This window comes from Saimiri boliviensis, chromosome 12, assembly GCF_048565385.1.
Source record: "Saimiri boliviensis isolate mSaiBol1 chromosome 12, mSaiBol1.pri, whole genome shotgun sequence".
In the NCBI taxonomy this organism is placed as follows: domain Eukaryota; kingdom Metazoa; phylum Chordata; class Mammalia; order Primates; family Cebidae; genus Saimiri; species Saimiri boliviensis.
This window is the reverse complement of record NC_133460.1, coordinates 88,205,487-88,222,187: the sequence shown is the minus strand read 5'-3', so window position 1 is coordinate 88,222,187 and position 16,701 is coordinate 88,205,487. Positions and strand designations below refer to the sequence as shown.

The window sequence follows — 16,701 nt, the reverse complement described above, 5'->3', positions numbered from 1 at the left end:
ACCTTTCTGGAGCCCACAGGCACAAGGGGGGCGTGGGGGTGTGCAGGTGTGCACCTTCAAGCCGCAAAGCTCCCCTTGGCCTAAGCCCCCAGAGCTGCTGCCGGGAGATAGACGGCTCCCTCTGCTAATCTTGGGTCTCACAAGGCAACTGGATGCCTTCTCTGCTGCTGCCTGCTTGAGGATTAAGGAACCCAAGAAGGGTAAGTGAGGGACCTGCCACAGAAGGAACAAAGCCTGGCTTCCCCGCTGAGGCGCCAGCTGTGTGACCTCAGTTAGCCATTTCCCTTTCCTGGCTGCAGCACCTCCCTCTGTGACAGGAGCAGGTGGGAGCCAAGTCTCGGGTCCCTGTACCCTAGCATCCTCTGACACTCAGGGTTGTTAAATCCATAGACTGACCTGGGGGTGACACGTATGTCTAGGTGCATGTGCGTGTGTCACCCAGACGTCAAGCATCAGCAAGGGGTCCATCCCTTGCCCTGAGGGAGGGGTGAAGGGAGAGGAAGGAGGAAGGGCAGAAAAAGGAAGGAGAGGATGGCAGAGGCGAGAGGAAGAGGGGCCTCCCAGTGCCACTGCTGCCTTCCTCCTCTCACCCTGCTCCCCACCCCTGCCAGCCTGCCCTCAAGACCGGGAGCAGCTCTGGAAACCTGCCGATGGAAGAGACCAAGCGTGTAACCATTTTCCAAATGGGAATTCATTTCCCCATGGGTCTCCTGCCAGGCTGATCCCAGAGGAGCCTGACTCCTCACCACCAGCCCCACTACAGACACACACACACACACACACACACACACACACACACACACACACACAGAGGCATGGCACAGGCACAGAGCACCACAGATGTGGCTGCCCCCGCATGGAAATGTAGGCACAGCCACACACAGTCACTTCAATCCACTGTTAGAGACACATCACACAGGTACACAGAGATCCAAAACACAGATACACATCTGTTGACATCAGAAGCTCAGAGAGCCAAAACACGTCCACAAACAAAACACACAACTAGATAACCCCCGACACACATACAGAGTTCTGGGTCCTCCTCTCTCACCCACCTTAAGGCAGCAATCCAAAATGTTTGGCCTGAAACAAGCCAAAAGTCCAAGGCCTTAAAGAAAATACAATCAAGGACCATTTCAATGTGTCTTCAGGAGCCCAGCTACAGGCTTCGGCACCCCTAGGAAGGAGCAAACCCCTGCATCTCCCGCTGGCCCCAGCTCATTTCCCAGAAAAAGGTGAAACCAGAGCCACCAGAGCAGTCAGTGTGTGTGTACAGGTGTGGGCACACCTGGGTGTGGACGAGTGAGGACACATATGCAGGGGTTCTGGTGAGGGTGGGGGTGGCTGTGTAGGCACAGGCAAACACTCCCTCTCCACACCCTCCAGCTCCTGTCCCCTCTATTCGTGCAATGGCAAAGGCCAGGACCAGCTTAGGAGAGGCCCCACCAGGGTGCGCGATCCTGGCAAAACAATGGAGGCCAAGGCAGACGGGGCACTTGATGAGTGCTCCCTGATGGCCGCCTAGCCTGGATGCCCAATTCCTAGAGTTCTCAGAGCACCCCAAGTGACCCTCCTGTCCCCAGGGAAATGGGACAAATGACAAATGAGAGGGAGGGAATATGACCCTGGGCCAGGATGCCTTTCCAAGCCCTCTTGCTTTTCCCCATGTTAAGTTTTCTGCTCACATGATTCATATAATCATGTTTTCTTTTTCTTTTCTTTTCTTTTTTCTTTTTTTTTCTTTGAAACAAGGTCTCGCTATGTTGCCCAGGCTGGTCTCAAAATTCTGAGCCCAAGCAATCCTCCCACCTCAGCCTCCAAAGTGTCTGGGATTGCAGGCACGAACCACTCGGCCCAGCCTGCATGGTAACTGTCGGAGGAGAGTGCTATCACCAGCCTCATTGACAGGCGACAAAACCTAGGCTCAGGAAGACATTTGCTTCCTTACAAAACACATCTACCCACTCCCAGAGCAGGAGCTGGGGTGGCCTCAGGTCCACCCTCTAGGAAGCCTGTGCTCCAGGCAGCTGCTAGAGGACAGCGTACTGTGTCCTGAGCCTGCTCGGAGGGCCTCTCTGTCCTTCCCAGACCACAGGCTTGCCCAAGCCTGACTCCAGTGGAAAATGCCAGTTGGCTCCAGACCCTCTGCCAACAGGCCCCACCAGGGCCAGCAAGCCCTGAGGAGAGCCCCCACCCCACAGACAGGCAAGGCCAGTCCCAGGTCAGCCCAATCCAAGTCTCCGGCCAAGGCCCAGGCCACTGGCAGTGCCCCTGGCCTGGCTCCGGATTATGTGTCTTCCAGGGCCTTCCATCTGTCACTTAGCCCTCCAAGCCCAGGACGGAATTCATTTCCTTGTAGGAGAGCCAATGATTTGCTTTTCCTACATCTTTCCCTGTCTTTTTGTTTTTTAATTAGAAATTACTCTCCCAAAGTCCACAGCCTGGAAGGGAGAAGCCACCTGGTCATCAGTTCCGGCCACGGCTGCCCACACACTCCTGCCGCCACCCTCCTTCCTTCCTGAGCCTCTCTCAGGCTCCTCAGTGCCCGCTGGACTCAGCAGATGGACACTGCCCCACCTCCTAATATCCCATCTGAGCAGGGAGCGGGGGACACAGGGGAGTGCGTCAGGGACTCCCCAAGGTCAGCCCATGCTGTTCTGGCCAGTTTGTAAAGGAACCCCAGTTCCCAGGGCCCAGAGAAGACACACAAGTCCCTAGGAAGCCTTCTCCTCTCCGGGTCTGCTGCCACATCGGCCATGGCGCTCCCAAGACCACACTACTAGAGCCAGGGGAACAGAGGACAGGGGTTGGGGCAAGCAAGAGCTCTACAAATGGGGAGCCAACCAGTGGCCCCCCTCCCTCCCACCCCTCCAGCTCCAGGCTGTGGGTCTGTCTGACTGTGGAAGTGAACCGAAGGGGCCAGAAGTTCACTGCCTCCCCCACAGAGCACACACTAGGAGAGGCGAGGTCAGACGATATGAGTTGCTGTCACTTGCACACCCGTGTGCTTAGGCACAAGCGGGCACAGGTGCACACCCACGGGCACCTTCAGTGCCTTCTCACCAGCACAGGCACACACACACACTCAGCACACATGTGGGTGTCCACAGGTCTTTGCAGGGCTCCATCATGGAACCCAGTACCACCTCCAAGGCCCACATCCCAGGACCAACAAACAGGTCCCCCCAACTGTCTAACTAACTGTGGCCGCCTGTGTCCCGGGAGAGGCAGGTAGGGACACCTAGGACCTCGCATCCCACTTGGGGGCTAGTCAGCACCTTGGTAGGAGGACATGGAGGTAAGAGGACAAGGAGATTTTGTGCGGAGCCTCAGCTGCCTGACCTCCCACCGGCTGTCAGGGAAGGCGCCCCTCTTCCAGCTCTCCCCAGCTCTCTTGCTGCCCCCCGCCCCAGAGCCCACCACCAAAAGGCGCCCCTCACACGGCCCCAGAGCCCCACATGGAGTGAAGAGGCAGGGGCACGACCGAGCCCTCAGCCCCAGCGCCCCTCCGCCCGGCCTCCCCAGGCGATCCCCGGGCTGCGGTGGGCGGGCCGGCAGGCATCCGCGGGGCCTTACCGTGGAGAGTGCTCCTGGTGATCTGTCCCCCCATCTCGGGCAGCAGGCAGCGCAGCCACCTCTGCTGGGCCAGCCGGCTGGTCACCAAGTCGCCCTGGCCGGCACCTCCCCGCCTCCTCCCCCGTCTCCTCCCCCGCGGGCGGAGGCCGGCATGGCAGGCCCCTCCCGCGCCCCCATGCGCCCCCTCCCGCACACGCGCACGCCGCCCGCCCGCGGCCAGCCGGCCACACGCGCACGCAGCACGCACACCCCTCCGGCCGCCGCCTCCCCGCTCCCACCCACTCCAGCCTCCCCACCTCCGCGCTGGTACAGCCGATGGGATCTGTCATGTTTATTTACATAAGGAGGAGGAGACTAGAGGCTTCCTGAAATAGCAGCAAGCTCCAGAAAGCAAGCAGAGGCGCGCACACGCAGACACATCCCCATCACACACAGAGTCCCATCCCAAGGATGTAGTGACACACACACCCCTCCGCAATCACCCAGGCCGACCGACAGCCATTCATTCACCAGCTTCATACACCTACTCCATGCAGAGGTCCAGCTAGGTGAAAGGGGATCCCCTGGGAAGCATAACAGACATTGTCCCTGCCCTCAAGAGGTTCACAATCAAGCTGATGAGGCTTGTTAACCAAGCACTAACACCGTTTCTGTCTTCTTCCAAGCTCTGTTCCAAGGCTTTTGCAAGTATTAACTCCTTCAGTCCTCACAGGCTGATGATGAGGTCAGTATTACAGTCATTATCAACAGGTACCATCTCTAGGATGATGATGATGGTCTTACAGATGAGAAAACAGACAGAGAGAGGCTGCTCGCCTAGAAGGGGCAAGGCTGGGATGCAAACCCAGGTAGCGCCACACCAGAATCCGGCCTTCCCATACACACACCAACCTATCCCTTTAATCATGCGCATACACTTACACACATACCACACGCCCCAACACAGACCTGCACTATTTGTCTGCATCAAGTCACACAGATGTGCATATATGTGGGCTCATAAGCATTCAGGAGTATTCACCATTGAGCACACTCAGCCACCTACTGCCCACTAGACATGTACTCACATGGTTACATGCACACCTCAAAATGTGCACACTAACACATGCCTGCTTCCACAGACTCACAAAGTTTCTAGAGAAATCTTAAGGTGGCCACTGGCACTCCATACTCAGAGCCAAGGGAAAGGTGCAGACAAAGACAAAGGGGAAAGAGGGAGGCCAGGAGGTCGGGCCCCTCCAGCCCTGGGCAGGCGTGCCGGGAGCCCAGATCAACATCAAGAGAGCAGCTGCCATGCACTGAGCGTGCACTGTGCACCAGGAACTGTGTGGGTCGGAGCGGCTATGATTACGTCTGTTTTACGGAGAAGAACGTAGAGGTTCTGAGAGGCTAAAGAGCTTGCCTGAGGTTACCTAGCAGGTCACAGGCAGGGCCAGGACTCGGGCAGTGTCTGTGGAACAATGTCATCACCCCACACAGGCTCAACGGCCTCTGCCAGGACAACAGGACAGCACCCTCTTCCCTAACCCTGGCCTGGCCCCAGCTCCTGTCCTCAATGTGCGGGATCTTGGACCCCAGGGAAAGGGCTGGGTGGGAAGGGAAAGCCAGTGGGCAGGTGGGGGGACAAAGGGGTTGGGGGCTGAGGAAGGTGCCATGGGAAAGGTAGGGGCTGCCCTGCAGCAGGTGGAACTCAGAGGCCTGGGCCGTGTAAGGGACTGGACTGGGTTCTGAGGCCGCAGCTCAAGACCCTGCTGCTCCCACTTCTGAGCGGGTCTGGGGAAGGGGTTAGGAGAACAAGGAAGGACATTCACGCCTGACCTAGAGTCATCAGCAGAGGGCAGAGCATGCCCTGGGTGGGAGAGCAAGCTCAGTTTGCCAATCCTCCTCCCAGCCAGAGGCATGCCCAAGACTTCTGGGAGAAGCCACGACACCCACACAAGGCAGCCCACTTTCCATGGGCACATGCCGGCTTGTGGCTGTGCAGAGTCACATGCACACACTTCCTGGCACACGTACCCAGTTCCCGTGGGGGAAGAAAGCTAAGTCAGTCTGACAAGGAGAAACTTAAGCCAAATTCCTTTTGTCGGAAACGATCATAATAATAGCACACATGAGGCCTTGCTGCGTGCTCCGCCCTGCCCTGAGCATGCTACACATTTAACTTGCTCAATCCTCATGAGAACCGTAAGAGATTGGTGTATGTGTATGCCCATTTTACAGATGAGGAAATTGAGGTCAAAGAAGATGCTTTGGAGGCTGTTTCTGTAGCAGCAGAGTCACCCTCCTCACCCTGCCTGCCTTTCAACACACCGGGCTGGGCCCTTGCCCACCAATCCCTTGCATATGGCCAGCCTGGCCTTCCTGTGTCCCCACACCCAGACGCCAGCCTCCCTCTCACCTTGGCTCCTGCTTTATCCTCACTTGGGTCCAGTCCCTTCCTACCACCCAGCACTGGAAACACCTCTTCTGGGAAGCCTCCCTAGGCCCCCAGGTAAGACTGCATGCCTGTTTCTAGCACTTAACTTTCTTCTGAGCCCCTGAGCAGTGCACCTCCTAGCCATTAAATTACTCTGTCCTACACAGAGTGAGCCATGGCCTGGCTGGAGCCCTGTCTGCTTGCCCCAGCAGGGGGAAGAGGGTGACTCTGCTGCTACAGGAACAGCCTCCAAATCATCTTCTTTGACCTCAATTTCCTCATGCACTCAAATTCCTCGGTGCACCTCCACCATTTAATTCAACTCCCCTCACATGTACTGATCCCGTACTCTGTGTCAGACACTAAGCTATGCACTGGAGGTGCAAGGATGGTCCTCAGTGGCAGGTTCTGGCTCTCATGGACTTCCAGTCTAGAGGGAAACATATTTATCAAGTAGCCTCACTAAGGAGCATATCATCGCAACCCAAGAAAAGCGGTCGGAAAGAAAGGAGCAAGGCTCTGGGGGGCTCAGGACAGGCTTTCCTGAGTGAAAGTGAAGGCAAGATCAAGGCTCATGGCCCTGTGCTATGGAGGTGGCTTAGGAGAGTGAGGGTAACACAGGCAAAGGCCCCATGGCTGGAAGGAGCCGGCACGTTCCAAAAGCAAGGCTGGTATGGAGCAGGGTGAGTAGGGTGAACCTCGGGAAATTCTCCGTTGCCCAGCCAGGATGGGTCAGGGGTACGCCAGGAGGGCCTTGAGGAGCAGCGTGAAGACTCTGGCCTTCGTCCTGAGAGCAACAGGGAAGTCCTGCAGCAGGGCAGCAACTGACCAGAATGGCATCTTAGAAAGTCACTCTCCTATCTGGTTGTGAAGGGTGAGAGAGGAGGCCAGAGGCCCCAGGGGAGGGAGCAGCAGCGGCATCCCACATCCCGCATCCGGCAGGGCTGGATCTCACCTGACTTAGCCTCACTCCCCTCGGGCTTCCATCACTCCTGCCCCAGCCCAGGGCAGGCACTCAGAAAACATCTCATAAGCATACCTGAAATCATTTTCAGACACAGGACTACGGGAAAGCAGCCAAGTAGCAAACAGGCAGGGATGGGGGCAGTTGGGGGGCTCCATGAGCTGCGAGTCCTTCAGGTGAGCGGCAGCCCCGACTCTGGCCACTTGAGTGAAACAGAACAGAGAACTGGGAGGCAGCCTGAGTGGCCTCCAGGCCTTCAACACCACGGTCTGAAGGGTTTTTCCCACAGACGTATGGGCCTGTTTCCCACAATTGCTTCCCCAAAAGGGATGTGGCACTGTCCTGTGTCTGAGGCTTCCCTCTCCTCTCACTTCCCCAGGCAGTGTCCAGGACCTCTAGACGGGGAGGCAACCCTGGGATATGGCAGAAGGGCTGCACCCGTTCTCTGTTTTATTCATTGGGGCGTCCCATAATATTTCATCTGGGGCCAGGCACAGCAGCTCATGCCTATAATCCCAGCACTTTGGGAGGCCAAGGCGGGTGGAACACTTGGGGTCAGGAGTTTGAGACCCGCCTGGCAAATATGGTGAAACCCTGTCTCTACCAAACATATAAAAAATTAGCCAGGTGTGGTGGTGCACACCTATAATCCCAGCTACTGGGTAGGCCGAAGCAGAAGAATTGCTTGAACTTAGGAGGTGGAGGTTGCAGCGAGCCGAGATGGTGGCACTGCACTCCAGCCTGTGTGACGGAGTGAGAGTGCATCTCAAAATTCATTTGGCCAAAGGATTCTGTTACTAAAAGGGGTGAGAAAATCACTAACATACATCATTCATGCACTTATTCATCCATCAGCTGTTCACTGAGTGCCCGCTATGCACCAACCAGTGAGCAGGACCCAGTGCACATGCTGCAGAAGCCAGGGCTGTAACAGGGGCATGGATGGGAAAACAGGCAGTTCCAGATCCCAGCAGGAGCAGCCTGGGATGGATGAATGAGGAGGTTCTTTTGGCTCTGACTAAATGATCTGTGGTCCGTTCTTCTATAGCCACACTTTGGCAAGGATGTGCAAGGGCAATTGAAGCAAATATAGTGTAGAGGGTTTAAATGCTATCATTTATTGATCACTGACTATGTGCCAGGCATTGTGCTAAGTATCTCATGTATCAACTCATCCCAAAACCTTCCTTCAGGAGTTATAATCATCCCCATTTTGCAGGCTATAAAAACTGAGGCTTAGAGAGGTTATACTGAAGGGAAGACAAAGGCTTCAAACCCAGACCAGCCTAACATCAAAACCCATGCTCTATCGAGGAGAGGGCAAAGGGCAAGGGCCCCTCTTGCTGAGGGAAGAGAAGACAAGGGGACAGTGGACCTTCTCCTTAAGGAAGCAGAAGGGTCCTATGTGGCAGCAGAGCCTAGACGTTTTCCAGTGGACAGAAGGAACAAATTCTCCGGGGAATAGAAACCCGCAGAGTCATAGTCACGTAGCTCTCTGAGGGGGAAGAGCCTCCAGAGAGCACTGGGGTCAGCCCCTATCTTCAGGCAGGCAAAGAAGTTCTGGGTTCCTTTTCCAGGTGTAGCGAAGAAGGCCCAGTAGATGACAGAGACTTGCCCAAGGTGGCACAGTGGGTGGAAGGTAAGAAGGACGGAACCCTGGAGTGATGTGTTCTGGTGCCATGCTCGGGAGGTACAGAAGACAACACTGGACAAGGGAGGGGAAAAACTTCTTTTTATGGGGGAGGGGGAAGTGACTAGGGGCTGGGGAGGTCAGAAGAGGGCCATGCTGGGGAGGAGCCAGGAGGCAGCCCTTGGCTGCTATAGTGTTTCCTTCATCAGGAACAAGGGATAACTTGATTGAGCTGATGAGTCACCTCATCAGCATTTGAGGCTTATGGCCGTCCTGCCAGGGCCCCATTCTCTCTACCCATTAGGCTGGGCCTGGCACCGGAAAATAGGAAGCAGGGAACCCCAGCTGAAAGCTTCCTCCTATGCCCAGAGCTGCTGCCTCGAGTCTGGAGCCTGAGAGATGAGGAGGGAGAGGAGGACAAAGGCACCCAGAGACAGAGAGGGCAAGCCGCATGCCACAGCGAAACTGCAGCCAGGAAGCCCAGAGGGCGTCCTCGGGGGCTGGGACAGGTGCCCCAACCATGACAGCTGCCAGCCGCCCAGGAGGATGGGAACACAACAGGTGCAGAGGCAGGGTGGAGCCTGAAAGGGAATCTGAGCAAACAGCCTGAAGTCGAGGCCCCTCCCGGCCCAGGCCCACCGCCAAGCAGCCCTTTTTCGGCCTCTCTGAGACACAAACACACCTGCTTGTGCTCCCCAGTTCCAGGCCTCAGGGCCAGCCTGGCCAGCCCGGACTGGAAAGAGGGTCACCATCCATGCCAGGCAGAAAGGATGGAACAAGGAAGAAAGCAGGTTTCTATTCCCAGGACACAGTGTGCCAGACAGAGCCCACACCCACAGAGCCCCTAGCTGGAGGCAAACATTTGCCTATGATAAGATCTGTGTCACAAGTCAGGAAGGGTGGATGGATGTGCCCACCCCACCCATGTGGAGGGTGAGAGCTCTGGTCTTCAGGTCGGGCAGGCAAGCTACTGAGCTTCTCTGAGCCTCCACCATCTCTTCTCCATGGTGGAGACCACATGGCCCAGAAACTTGTGAGAACTGAATAACATGACACCTGTGAGGGCCACCGCCTGGCTTCATCCAGAACAGCAATGCTTGAGACTCAGAGAACTCGGGAATCCACTTAGAACTGGAGGGACTGAAGTCTCTGCCCCAGCCTTGGAGAGGAGCGACTCGGGATGCAGGATATGAGTACAGCCCTAAGAATATGGCCGGGCACGGTGGTTCACACCTGTAATCCCAGCACTTTGGGAGGCCAAGGTGGGCAGATCACCTGAGGTCAGGAGTTTGAGACCAGCCTGAGCAACATGGTGAAACCCTGTCTCTACTAAAAATACAAAAATTAAGCTGGGCGTGGTGGCACACACCTAAAATCCCAGCTGCTCCAGAAGCCGAGGCAGGAGAGTCACCTGAACCCAGGAGGCAGAGGTTGCAGTGAGCAAAGATTGTACCACTGTACTCCAGTCTGGGTGACAAGAGTGAAAACTTCGTCTCAAAAAAAAAAAAAGAATGCATGTCACCCAAGGAGGAGAAATAGAGGACCTGCTTTAATAAGTAAGAACCATTTGTTCAGTACCCACATATCCTACACCAGGCGCCGTTCTAAGCTTTGCATGTACGATTGCATTTGTGCCTCATATGCAAATGCCATTTCAGAGTGCTGGGTAGCAGTGGGTTTTTCTAAGGAAGTAGATTAAACAGTCCCTTGTCACCTGGTTAGTGCTGCTTTTGTTCAGGAATAGAATGAATTTGAAACTGGAAGCTAGCCTTTGTGCCAGCAATCACAAGTGGTAAATTAGCAGGGTCTGAATGCATAAGATTTCTCCCTACACCAGAACCTGGATGGGGAGGGTGAGGAAGGGCAGACAATGAAACTTTCTGGGTTGGGGGAGACCCAGGGTGACGGAGGAGACAGGACAAGTGTGGGATGTGCTGGAACAAGACACGGGCCTCGTCCATCAGAGATGCGGAAACACACTCTGCTGATCCCTGCTGGGCTCGCCTGGATTATGAGAAAAGCTGGCAGCTGATAACGGGAGGTTAAATCCCTCCTCACAGGCAGAGATCCCCCCTCCATTCATCCCTCCCTTCACCTCCACCTCATGCACACACTCACACTCACACACACACCTTCAGCCCCATGGCTCAGCCTAGGCTCCTGGTGCCCACTCCTTCTTGTGCCAGGCCCCCAGCTAGCTGAAGCCACCCTAAAGCTGGGAGGCCCCCCTCCTTCCTCTGGGGATTCTGCTTCCTCTGGCTCTTGCTGGCTTCCTGCCCCTCCCAGGTCCAGCTTACAGAAGGATGATGAAGCCCAGGACCAGGTGACTTGGCCTCCACTTCCGCTCCTGTGCCCTGGCCCTGCCCCTGCCTGCTGCCCCTCCTGGGGCCTCTCACTCCAACCTTTGGGTTCAGATACTGGGTATTAGTAGCTACAACAAAGTGACAGTACAGGACCCCACAGGGCTCAGCCCTCAGCTGGGGTACTCCACGATGGCTGCTGGGAGCTGGATCCCCATACTGTGACACAGCAAATACTACTCAATGCCCAATGCCACCAGTGTTGTCTACACTAGGGGCTTCACAGTACAGGTGGTGGTTAAGAGTAGGCTCTAGAGTCAGACTTCCCGGGTTCAAACCTTGGTTCTAACATCTATTAAGTGTCCATTTCTTCTTCTGAAATATTAGGTTGATAGTAATAGTGCCTAACTCCTAGGGCTACTGGGGAGATGAAATGAGCTCATGCATGTAGTGTGCGCAGAACAGTGTAGTGGCATGAGAAGCACTAGTACGTGGTAGCACTACAGATCAGCTACTCCCGACCTCTATACAAAGGCCCTGACCTTACCCTTCCGTACAGATGGGGAAGCCAGGACACAGAGCTGGGAAATTGAGTTGGAATTTCATCTCCAGTCAGTCTGCCCAGAGCTATTCTATCTGGAGGCTTCTTCCCCTCAAAGCTCTTCAGTCCCAAAAGGCCTAGTGGCCTGGCTCCCCACCTCCCACTCTGACCTGGCTCCCTTGAAGGGCCTTTAGCTCATCAGTGGGGGGGTCCTAGCACCTCCTCCTCTGCAAAAACTAGACAGGAACTCAACAAATAAGTACCCAAATCAATTCAGAAAATTACATCTGCTGCCAGCATCTTGAAACATCTGCTCTGGGCCCCCAGAAGGGGAGGAACTCCACACCCTAGATGGGGACATTGAGGCTTGGGGACACTGAATACTTTGCCCGGGTCACACAACTAATGCTCAGCTAAGCTGGGATTTAGACACACACCTACTGGACATCAGAGCCCAACACCTGCCCCTCTGCCACGTGCTCAGAATAATGACCCAGGTCTTAAAAGCTATGAAGCAATGTCACCAACATCTTACTGGACCTGCAAAAGTACCCTATCAGGTACCACAGGAAAGATGCTCATCCCTTTGCATAGAAAGAGAAAAACAGAGGCTCAAGGAGATGGAAATGAATTGCTAAAGCTATAAAGTGCCAGAGCTGGGACCAGAACCCAGATTTCAGACTCAAGAGTACAGGCCCCAGGACTCTGTCAACTGCAGATGCTGCCCCTGAGAGCAGCCCCCTTCAGTTAAATCAACACAGCATCAGTCAGAGGGTCCCAAGGTCACTGCAGCCACAAATGTAAAACTGGAGCTGGGCACGTTGCCAAATGTCTGTCATGCCAGAGCTCTGGGAGGCCAAGGCAGGAGGATCACTTGAGCCCAGGAGTTTGAGGTTACAGTGAGCTATGATTACACTCCTGCACCTGGCGTAGGTGACACAGTGAGACCTTGTGTCAAAAAAAAAAAACCAAAGTGAATCGTGATCCCAATGTGGACTCCCCTGGAATTTGGCTGTAGTGTGCCACAGTCACTGTCCTGCTCTGCTGGAGTCCCTGCCACGCATCCAGGCACCCACCTGCAGGCCTCACCCCACCCAGGCTCTGGGCCCACTCCCACACTAGGGGTCAGAGCTTCAGCACCACACACGTCTCTAAAAGAGAAAGTAGGGACTGAAGCACGGGGTGCCCGTTCTCACAGGCCCCAAGGCATAAACCTGAAAATGCTCTGGAAAGAAAAGGGAGTGGCAGGTCCTTTTCAGGAGCAGGGGTCTTAGCTTGGCTCCAAAACAGGAACTTCTGTTCTCTTTTTTAATTTTTACTTTATTTTATTTTTTAGAGACAGGGGGTCTCACCAAGTTGGTCAGGCTGGTCTCGAACTCCTATACTTGTGATCCGCCCACCTTGGCCTCCCAAAGTGCTGGGATTACAGACATGAGTCACTGCACCTGGTCGGAATTTCAGTTCTCATACAGCAAAGGTGAGAGACCACCTGAGGTCCCGCCACTGCACTATGCCAGCTCTGTGCCCACCACTACAGGCCATGACCTGGAGCCCACAGGACACTGGCCATGACAGCTGCTGGACCACAGGCAAGATCCCCAGGCACAGAGGTACCTGTGAGTAAGAGGGTCCACATAGTGCCTATCAAGAAAAGTCAGAGGCCTGCTTTACTTTTTTTTTTTTGAGATAGACTCTTGCTGTTGTCGCCTGGGCTGGAATGCAATGGTGTGATCTTGGCTCACTGCAACCTCCGCCTCCTGGGTTCCAGCAATTCTCCTGCCCTGGCCTCCTGAGTGAAGATTACAGGCACCAGCCACCACATCCGGCTGATTTTTGTACTTTTGTACTTTTACCATGTTGGCTAGGCTGGTCTTGAATTCCTGACCTCAGGTGATCCATCCACCTCGGCCTCCCAAAGTGCTAGGATTACAGGTGTGAGCCACCATGCCCAGCCAGGCCAGTGGCTTTCATCCCCACTGAGTCTAGGAAGGAACTCTGTCCCCTACTACTACGCCTCCAGTCCTAGCCCCAGACCAAGTCCCTGACCCGAACCCCAGACAACTTCACATCTCACAGCCCCACAAACAGAGGCTTTTAGTCCCTAAAGACCTGCGGACCGTGGGCATGTGGCTGGCTCAGGGCTGGCTGCCCCACCCTTCTGAGCCAGAGGTGTAGCCACCAAAGGTGGCTGTCAGGACTGTGATATTCCTGCACAGACAGAGGACAGCCCAAGAAGGACAGCCACCACAGGGTGACGACAATGACAGAGACCTACCGCCTTCGCTCCTAGCTGTTCCCTGCTGCTGCCCCATCTTGCACCGTACATATTCATCCATGGCTCACTGCCACTGCCTTCCTTTCCTCCCTCTCCAGTAACTTGTCTCAGGCTCCTGCCCCTCAGACACCTGGCTCTTCAGGATGACTTCCTCCAGAGAACCCAGCATGGTGCAGGGTCAACATTGAGAAAGCAAAGCCTTCCCTGGGAGTCAGAACTCCTGAGTCCCAGGCAGGCCCTGAGGCTCTGGGGTTTAGGGAGGGCAGCCCCTTTTAATGTCTCCATGGCTTCTCCCTCCTTGTGGTAGTAGTGGCAGTCAGGGCTACAGAAGGTAGGCAGCAAATGCAGCTCCTGGGTTGGGCTCCACCAGCGGGCAAATAGGGCAGGAGGTCTCTTCCCTAAGAGGCCCTCCCGTCTCTAGGACAAATGCTGCACCCCTCACAACCTCAACCCTGCTTAGCCAAGCCCACTTCCCCTCTGGAGAAGAGAGCTCTTTGTTCTCAGGGCAATGAAGGAGGTGGGCTACATCAGACTTTGTTTGGGGGTCCGCTTTCACTAACCATGATACCACCTGCCATAATTCACTGTGTGACCCCGGGCAAGTCGATTCCCTCTCAGGACACACTGTTCACACCTGTGAAATGGAAGCATTGGACGGTTCACTTGATCTCCAAACCAGGAGTTCCCTGAATCAGAGCTGTGGGATGGGGATCATTTGCGGGGAGGCAATCGAGAATTTCTAAACTGTCTGAAGAAGCAGCTCCTTCTCCCATTCCCTCTTCCACCAAGGTCTGGTAGGAAACCCAGGACAGGCCAGCAGCACGTTCTTCACTGGAAGTGACTGCTTCTCGGTCTTCGTCCTGGCCCACACAACGTGGGCACCCCCCAGGTTCTGAGGCCCAGCTTACCCCTTGAGTTCTGCTATCCAGGCGGGAAATCTGGTGTCAGCCCAGATTCTCCCATCCAAGAGGTCACTGTGTCCTTCTCAAGTCGAACCCCTCCTTCCATCCCCTGGCTCTGCCCATGGTTCAGGCCCCCAGCATCATCCTACTCTGGACAATCATTCCAGCCTCCATCCCCCTCCATACGGCTGCCAGGCTGGCCTCTGCCTGACTCATCCCTTTAGCTCCTGTGGCTCCCCAGCACCTCAGGATAAACTTGACCCCCACTTTGGGGATTATTCAAGGTCCTCTGTGAACTGGCCCCAGCTCTTGTTTCTGGCCTCACTTTCCATAACCCCCCACCCCATGTACCTATGCTTGGTGCACACAAGCCAGGTGTGTTCTAGAACATGGCACATCACATGTCCATTGCTCTTTGAACCTTGTCCCTCTCCTTAGAGCGCCCCTTCCTGACACTGGTCCCACAAACACTCCCACCTCCCCTTCAGCCTCCAGCTCAGAGGAGCCTTTCCTCTGAGATCATCCCAGCACCCCAGGGTGGAATAGACCTCCCCTCTCCAAGGCTGTCCAGCTAGCCCTCTGTGCAGCCCCAGCCTGGCAGCCATGGCAGGAGGCCCTTCCCATACTGTGAGCACCCTGAGGGCAGACAGGTATCTTTTTCTCTCTAGATCTTGTCATCTGATAAGGTGGTCATTCCCTAGTGCTAAAGCAGATTTCATGAAGAAAAAGAAAAAAGAGGGAGAGGAGAAGGGAGGGAAGATGAAAGCCTGGGGCCGATGGTTCAGGCTCTTTTCTCTGCCCTCATCTGCTCCTCTCCAGGCCTCAGCTCTGAGGTCACCCTCCCAGCCACAGTGCCACAGGTCCCTGTGGACCCAGTGGGACCCAAAGGTGACAGCCTGCCTGGCTGTGACCTCAAAGCACCAGCAGGGCCCTCCTTGTTCCTGCAGTACTATTTGGCAGCACCAGCCTGTGCTCACTCAAGCAGAAAGAGCCAAGAAGCCACGCAGCCAGGTGTGTCCTGGAACGGGGGGAGCCAGAGTGCAGAGTCTTATCTGACCATCTTCCCTGGAGGCAGCAGAAGAACATCTGCCTGCCCGCAGCCACCCCACTGCAGGACTACAGGGAGGAGGGGCAGAAAAACTTGCACCTGGCTCCCTCCCAGCTTCTCCCGGATTAAAGCATCGGGGGACAGAGCGCCTCCAGCTCATTTGCATAAACCATTTATAGTAGCGTCTTCAAACCCATGCCTTCCAAGAAGAAAAAAGCCCACTGCAATTGCCTGTGGCTTCCCAGTCTGTCGTTTTCCCTTCTTTTTCGTTTTTTGTTGTAATGACAGGAAGCTGTGCGCAAGAGAAATCTCTGCCCTGGCTGTTCTTGGCAGCAGAGGGAGCTGTGCTTTCCCTCCAAATTGAATGAGAATGATAAGCAGCCATCCCCTGGGTGTCAGTGACTTACAGTTTGCAAAGCCTGTGAGCACTCATGAACTGTTTCAGGCTTCCCAGGAAGCACAGGAGGTAGCTATTGCCAGACCTCGTTTTACAGATGAGAAAACCAAAGCTGAAAGAGGGTAAATGACTTGTCTAAGCCACAAAAAACTAGGAAGTGACTGTAATGGACATGGTGGCTGATGCCCAACATCGATTTACACCACCCCAAGACAACAGCAGTCCTCAGCCCTGGTTGCACATCAGCATCACCTAAGGAATTAATAAAATTACTGGTACAGTCAATTGTGGTAGCTCACGCCTGTAATCCTAGCTCTTTGGGAGGCTGAAGTAGGAGGATCACTGGAGCCCAAGAGGTTGAGACCAGTCTGGGCAGCATAGCAAAACCCAGTCCCTACAAAAAAAGTTAAAAATTAGCAGGGCATGGTGGTACGTGTCTGTAGTCCCAGTTACTCAGGAGGCTGAGGTGGGAGGGTTGCTTTAGCCCAGGAGGTCAAAGCTGCAGTATCACACCACTGTATTCTAGCGTGGGCAAGAGCAAGATCCTGCCTCAAAAAAAAAAAAAAAAAAAAAATTGCTGACACCCAGTATCTACACTAGACCAATTCACAGAGAAATTCGAAGTGTGGTGCCCAGCTCCCCAAGCAGT

At 54.9% G+C, this 16,701-nt stretch overlaps 1 protein-coding gene across 3 annotated transcripts in view; it reads right to left on the bottom strand.

Moving 5' to 3' along the window:
- The window catches only part of NEURL1 (neuralized E3 ubiquitin protein ligase 1), a 96,119-nt gene that overhangs the window by 33,494 nt on the left and 45,924 nt on the right, over nt 1-16,701 (bottom strand). Inside the window, exon 1 of one of the 3 annotated variants that reach the window (XM_039465031.2) lies at nt 3,580-3,860. The exons of the other annotated variants lie outside the window; for them this stretch is intronic. Within the exon in view, the coding sequence (XP_039320965.1) occupies nt 3,580-3,613 (34 nt within the window). The 5' untranslated portion in view covers nt 3,614-3,860. Of the gene's footprint in view, nt 1-3,579; nt 3,861-16,701 lie in introns of those variants that run through there. 3 annotated transcript variants of the gene reach the window in all.